This window comes from Austrofundulus limnaeus, unplaced genomic scaffold (assembly GCF_001266775.1).
Source record: "Austrofundulus limnaeus strain Quisiro unplaced genomic scaffold, Austrofundulus_limnaeus-1.0 Scaffold142, whole genome shotgun sequence".
Lineage (NCBI taxonomy): Eukaryota > Metazoa > Chordata > Actinopteri > Cyprinodontiformes > Rivulidae > Austrofundulus > Austrofundulus limnaeus.
Genome location: NW_013952544.1, coordinates 50,231 through 56,982, shown reverse-complemented (window position 1 = coordinate 56,982; position 6,752 = coordinate 50,231). Strand labels below are relative to the sequence as shown.

General features: G+C 40.9%; 1 protein-coding gene across 1 annotated transcript in view; it reads right to left on the bottom strand.

Annotated features, from left to right (window-relative positions):
* Positions 1-301: 301 nt before the first annotated feature.
* gss (glutathione synthetase) overlaps positions 302-6,752 on the bottom strand; it is a 19,828-nt gene continuing 13,377 nt past the window's right edge. Inside the window, exons 11-12 of the mRNA XM_014016269.1 lie at positions 4,638-4,827; positions 302-1,633 (exon numbers count right to left, since the gene is read on the bottom strand). Coding sequence (XP_013871723.1) covers positions 1,510-1,633; positions 4,638-4,827 — 314 coding nt within the window. The 3' untranslated portion in view covers positions 302-1,509. The remainder of the gene's footprint in view (positions 1,634-4,637; positions 4,828-6,752) is intronic.

Genomic DNA, 6,752 nt, shown 5'->3' with positions numbered 1-6,752 from the left:
TTCAAGCAGTAGTTTATTAGATATTTTGCTAACAGACACAAAGGACCGGCTCCAAAAACCAATACAACAATTTTAAACAAAATACATTGCACAATCAGTTAGCACTTAAAATATGTGTTGTGGCTCAGTCTCAGCTACTAACAAACAAAATTTTAGTTTATTTTCTGTAAAAATGGCATCTCTATGATCATTTCTGTGCTCGGTGATGTCAGTAAACTGTGGCAGCCATCTTGAATCAGGTTGAAACCAAAAGTTAATCAGTTGTAGATGTACATCCAACAATCAATTTCTGTAAGTTTCATAAAATTTCATGCTGTGGTTTATTAGATATTTTGCTAACAGAAAAAAAACACAAATATGTTGTCCACCTTCACCTGTTGGTGGCAGTCTTTTATGAGGCATCCATGGACCTAAGATTGACTTGAATGAACCGCTTGTTTTCAACAGTGTGGAAGAGTTTTGCTGCCACCTGGTGGTTGACGTATGTAACTGCAGGTAGATGCAAATATAATGTACATTTATTCATTTTCTTTCAATCTGTTTTATGATAAATCATACAATGTCATGCATCGTTTTTCTAAAATATGCTTAGTGCTCTGCAATGAAATAAACAGTTTTACACACATTTACATAGATTTATTCATTTATTTTTGGTCCCCAGAGAAGCACTTTAACCAGGTTTCTTCCTCATCAAATCACATTACAAAGCATTTTTTAAGAATATTGTGCTGGTTATGATTTGTACAGTTCCATGGTAAATCTTAATCAATTTAATTTATTTTAAATTGTAATTCCTTTATGGATAAATAAAATAAAATAAAGACAGTTTTTTTATTCTGCACTGTTTTATCATGACTTGGTTAAATAAAATAAAGTTACACACTTTTGTCCTTTCAAACTAATTCTGCACTTTGATGCTTGTGTTTTGCCACTGTCTAATTGGCCGTAATAAAAAGAGAAACAGCAAACAACATGTAATATCTTGATGCATTTTAAGGGCACTTAATCTCCATTATTTTACAGGATTCTTGATGTAACTTCAGTCATCACGATGGATTTGAATTTAAATGCTTTCTAACAATTCTTCAAGAATAAAAGTCTGTGAGACTCCTGCAACTCAGAGCAGCTGAATATTTTATATCAAGAACCTGTTGAGATTTAGTGTCAGAAACAAAGCCTGAGCCCTGAGGTGCAAACTGCTACAGTTCACAGTTTCAATCAGCTCAGGTCACATGAGAATAAATTAGGTTTAAATATGATATCATAATAATAATAAAAAAACGGGCTGCTGTGGTTTTCATTTAGTTTTAAACTAATCTCTGATTTGATGTGATGAGTCACAAAAAATGTGTTTTAATCACCTGCCTGGTTTAAATCTAATTACCTCGACATCATCTGTGTCAATCGTAGAAAATGTTTGGAGTAAAAGCTACGTTTGATACGATTAGAGAAAAAGTCCATCTGTCAGCGCGACACGTTTGTCGTTTGGTTCCCGCAGGTTCTGAGCTGTCAGACCAGCAGAGGATTGTCCAACACGGCCACGCCGGACGCCACGCCACCGTCTGAATGTTCGACACTCTTGGTTCTCAGCAGGTGACCCACGCACTCATTCATCAGCATGTCCTCCCCCTGCCTGAGTCACGACAGGGACAAAAAATAAGTAAAAATCTCTATAAAAAATGATTAAAGAAAACACATTAGTTTGTATTTTATTAATTTAACCTAAATAATACGCTCTTATTTTTTTAAACTCTTATTGTTTTGGTATTTTCTCAGGTCTTTTGTTCACCTCAGGTTATATTTAATATTTTTTAATCTTTTACCAACTTACTGCTTTTTTAAGTGACTTTTTGTTACTGTTTATCAGCTGTTTATCCCAGTTGATGGGTGAGAGAATTGCCAGGATCAAAACTGTGCAAGACATTGAGACAGAGGTCACAAGCATGACTGATTTGGCGAGTCCAAGTTGGGGTGGCCAGAGTGATGCTCACCCATGTGCAATGAATGGCCTGCCTGAGCATCACAGGTTCCATCAGAACAACACCCACACCAGCCATGGAAGTCCTACTGGACCTGGCTCCACTAGATTTACATATCTTAGGGGAGGCCGCATCCAGTGCAGTAAGGCTACGCCAGTCTGGTAGGTGGGAAAGCCTATCTGACTCACAGCACACTAGAATCTGGTACTGAGCAGTTGCTGCTATTCCAGTAACTGCAGGACCTGGAGACAGAATGGTCAAAAAATACAATTTTGAGCCAAGTTTTAAGACGGAGATAGAAGACAGGTCTGTCTGGATTAACCTCTCTACGACGGACATGTCTCCCATTCATTTCTACTGTTTTACAGATGGATCCCTTCTGAAGGGGTCAGTAGGTGCAGGGGTGCTTATTTTGCACAACCATAGTAAGAGAGAGCATAAATACCCACTAGGTTGTTTTGCATCTGTTTCTCAAGCTGACATATATGCAATCCACCAGTGTGTGGCATCTCTCAAAGACCTTCAGTGTACACAGAAGGAAATATTCATCCTAACAGATAGCCAACCTGCTATTAAAGCTCTTCGAGGGCCACACTTTACATCATTACTGGCTTGGGAGTGTGCCGAAGCAGTCAAACAACTGGGAAGAGATAACAGTGTTACTGGTAAAAGGGTACCAGGACATACTGGCATTTATGGTAACCAGAGAGCTGACTACCTCACAAAAGCTGGCAGTCAGGCTCACTTCAAAGGACCAGGGGTCTCATATATAAAGGATTGCGTGGAAACCATACTAAAAGTGAACGTACGGCCAGAAGGCGGAAATGGCGTACGCCAAAAAAAATTCAGATTTATAAAACCGTACGTACGCATGTTTCTGCGCATCTTTCATTCATAAATCACAGCCGCACGTCAGAGTTTGCGCATGAGGTCCCACCTCAGGTTCTACCCTCTACACGCCCACATTCAACCATAAACAGTCAATGTAAAGTACCTCATGAATGTTAAGCTGTATTTAAATCAGTCAGCTGATCAATGCCAACAAAAGTGATTGGTTCAGACACGCTCCGTCGTGCGTCTGGAGGATGACAGGTGCTGACTGACAGCTGCTCACGTGAACAGAATGTCTGTAATTGACACAGATTTTCCATCATTTTGCTTTAGAGTAATCTAATGATTTTTATAAAAAATACAAATAAAAAACCTCAGCTTCAAATCAATCTCCCATCAGAGCCTGAAGGACGATAAAAACAATAAAAAATAAATAAAATAAGTCAGGTAAAATTAGAAATAAGTCCACTGCTCTTCTCCTCATCCTCTCCCCCTCCTGCCTGCTCTGTTAACCGCGGCAGACCCCCGCCCCACGCGCGCATGCACGCATCCCCCCCGCGCGCGCGCGTGACAAACACGGACTGGATACACGCCCTGCGCGTGTATCCAAAGCTTTTGCTGTCCTGCTGTTCTTATCGGGGAGGGGTCTGTGTGGGTCAGGGTTGTCTGAGGAGGAAGCAGATGAATGGAGTTGCGCACGGGAACTTTTATTTAAGTCTGATTCTGAAGGTAAATTAAATATCTGACAGTGATCATTACACAGTGTGGCTCTAATTCCTCACTTCACCATCTGTGTCGCAGTTTCCCGTCTCCAAAATGAGCGTACGCATGGGTCAAAGCTGGCGTGAGGCACCGCACATTTTCACGTCAAGTTTGGATTTTATAAATCACAACCTTGGCGTAAAAAGTGGCGTACGCAAGTTTCTGGGCTCAAATTGTGCGTACGCCAGTTTTATAAATCCGACCCCAGAGCCTGTTGTAGGTACCTCAACAACAGTCTGTAGGACTGCCCTACAGGCCTGGATTAGACGTCAACACTCAATCCATTGGAGGGAGCTGATGGACTCTAGACAGGCACGGAAACTGATTAACGGCTCAAATCTAAGGTTTGGGAAAGCTCTCATCTCTCCGTCAAGGAAAACTCTAAGTACACTGGTTGGAGTCCTAACTGGGCACAATCTACTCAACCACCACAAAATGGTGATATGACTCCATGACAATGGTCTGTGTGATGCCCGTGGCATTGAATTAGAGACCTCTTTGAACTACTTAGGCCACTGCCTGGCTCTGAGTGGTCAAAGGAAAGATTTCTTGGAGACCCCTTTATGGACTCTGAGAAGCTCAGAACACTGAGTGTTTCTAACCTTGTGTCCTTCATCCGAGGGACGAGAAGGTTTGAATGAAGACCAGTGTCTTTTTGGGGAGAGCAATGGGCCCACTTAGGAGGCCTCCGCTCATATGGATTTTATATCCATCCCCATTCAACATAAATAAACCATGGAGGGCAGATATGGGAGGAAAATGAAGAGATTTTTCATTTCTGTTTTTTTACTCCTGTTGGTGGAGACAACTGATATGGAAAAACATGTTTGCTCTAGTTCCAAAATCTGTGCCACAACCTTTAAAAAATTAAAAGTTCAAATATTAATCAGCCTTCAAATTACAAAAAACAACAACAAAAGCATCCACAGCATTTATTACAATGCTATGTTGCCTTATAACTTGAAATTTTATTTAATTAAAAGCAATAACTAAATGAAAAACACCTTGGATTAATTATCTGCACAGATCTTCAAAGAAGATGTGAACCACGCAGAGCAGACGTACCTCACGTACACGCCGAACGCTCCCAGCTCACTGACACAGCTGCTGAGTTTCAGGGGGGCGTCTCGCCTCAGTAGATAGTTCTGCACGGGAGCGGGAACGATTTTATCCATCAGTATGTAGGCCGTTCGCTCGGAGCCGCCCTTCACTCTATTCAGCTCCTGGATGAGCTCTGACCCGTACAGGTTGTTTCCTGGAACGTTAACATTGAGAAGAGACAACGAGGCTTTAAAAGACAACGAAACAAAAAAATACAATCCCATCAAAGCAGCAGAAACTTTGTGGCTCAGAGTTTAAAACTCGTCACTTGTTTTCTCCTGTTAGCTTGTTTTTGGTTCTTATGACAACTCTGTCCCGACAGGTTGGGGACTCGAGGGACTGTCTTTAAGTGTCTTAAATCTCATTTGTCTGAAAGGGCTTTTTAAAGTAATGATTAATGACTTCTTCTTCCACTGTTCCTTTGACTACTGGTGTGCCTCAGGGCTCTATCCTCAGTCCTGTGCTCTTCTCACTGAATATATTGCTACGGAGTTCGGTCATAGCCAATGTCCTCATAACAACTTTGTCCCGACACATTGGGATTCAAGGGACTGTCCTTAAGTGGCCTAAGTCTCATTTGTCTGAAAGGACTTTTAAAGTGATGATTCAAGACCTTTTCTTCCACTGTTTCTCTGACTACTGGTGTGCCTCAGGGCTCTATCCTCGGAACTGTGCTGTTCTCACTGTGTTTGGTCATAAACAAATATAATCTTCAGTTTTGTTTTAATGCAGATGATATACAAGTCTATTTGCCGATTGTCCCCAACGACATAAATCCTTTAAACTCTGTTTTTGAATGGTTTAAAGTATATTAGAGTGGCTTTTACAAAAATTTTTGCACCCGAACGAAAACAAAACAGAACACATTTTGTTTGGGGATAAAATACGGCCAAGTTTTGTTCAAGAACTTGGTACTTTGGCTTTTTACTGTAGACCCGTGTTGAAGAATCTGACTGCGTTGTTAGAACCGTTTTTTTTTTTTTTTCAACTCTGACTTCTGGCTAAGGTTAAACCCTTCCTGAGTCGAAAAGATCTTGAAAAAGCAATTCATGCTTTTATCAGTTCTTGCATTGATTATTGTGATGCACTTATTCGAATAAGCCAGCGTTCTCTATATTGACTCCATTTAGTCCAGAATGCTGCTGCCCGACAGTCGACCGACACTAGGAGGCACAGTCACATCACGCCTGGACTTTACTCCCTCGATCGGATCCCAGTTTGTTTTAGGGTTGATTTCAAACTTTTAATGTTTGTTTTTAAAGCTGTTCATGGTATTGCACCTTCTTATTTGTGGGATATTTTACAAGCACATCGTCCAGTCAGAGCTCTTCGGTCTGCCGACCACCATCTTTTGGAAGTCCCCAGATCAAAGTCCAAACAAGTGGGGCCACCGTTCATTTGCTGTAGCTGGTCCAAAATTATGGAACTTTTGAAGTTGCGCGTGATCAATGACCTATTTTTTACCTACAGGCCCTGCAGAGTGGTGGATGATGCCATATGCACTTTAGTGAACTTGGTTCTTTCACATCTTGAGGCACATCTTGTTTTATTGATTTTTCTTCTGATTTTAACTGCATACATAGCATTGATTCTTTCTGCTGCCTTTGATACCGTTGATCATAAAATCTTACTGTCACGATTAGAGCAGCTGGTTGGTATCAAAGGCACAGTTTTATCCTGGTTTAGATCCTATTTGATAGGAGTTTTTCTGTTCATTTAGGAGATTGCTCCTCTTCTACAGCCCCTCTGACTTGTGGGGTCCCGCAAGGCTCTATTCTAGGCCCTCTGCTTTTTAATCTTTATATGTTGCCTCTGGGGTCCATTTTTAGTAAATATAAGATTCCTTTCCACTGTTTTGCTGACGACATTCAGGTCTACCTGCCTATCATGCCAGGTTCGATTAATTCATTCAAATCACTCCTGAGCTGTCTGAATGACCTAAAATCTTCTGAAATAAATATGGCAATAAATAAATAAAAAATAGAACAGCTTTTTTTTCTCAACACAACAGCGCTGTGTACGTCCGCCCATAATCACACACACACACACACACTCACACACACACACACACACACACAC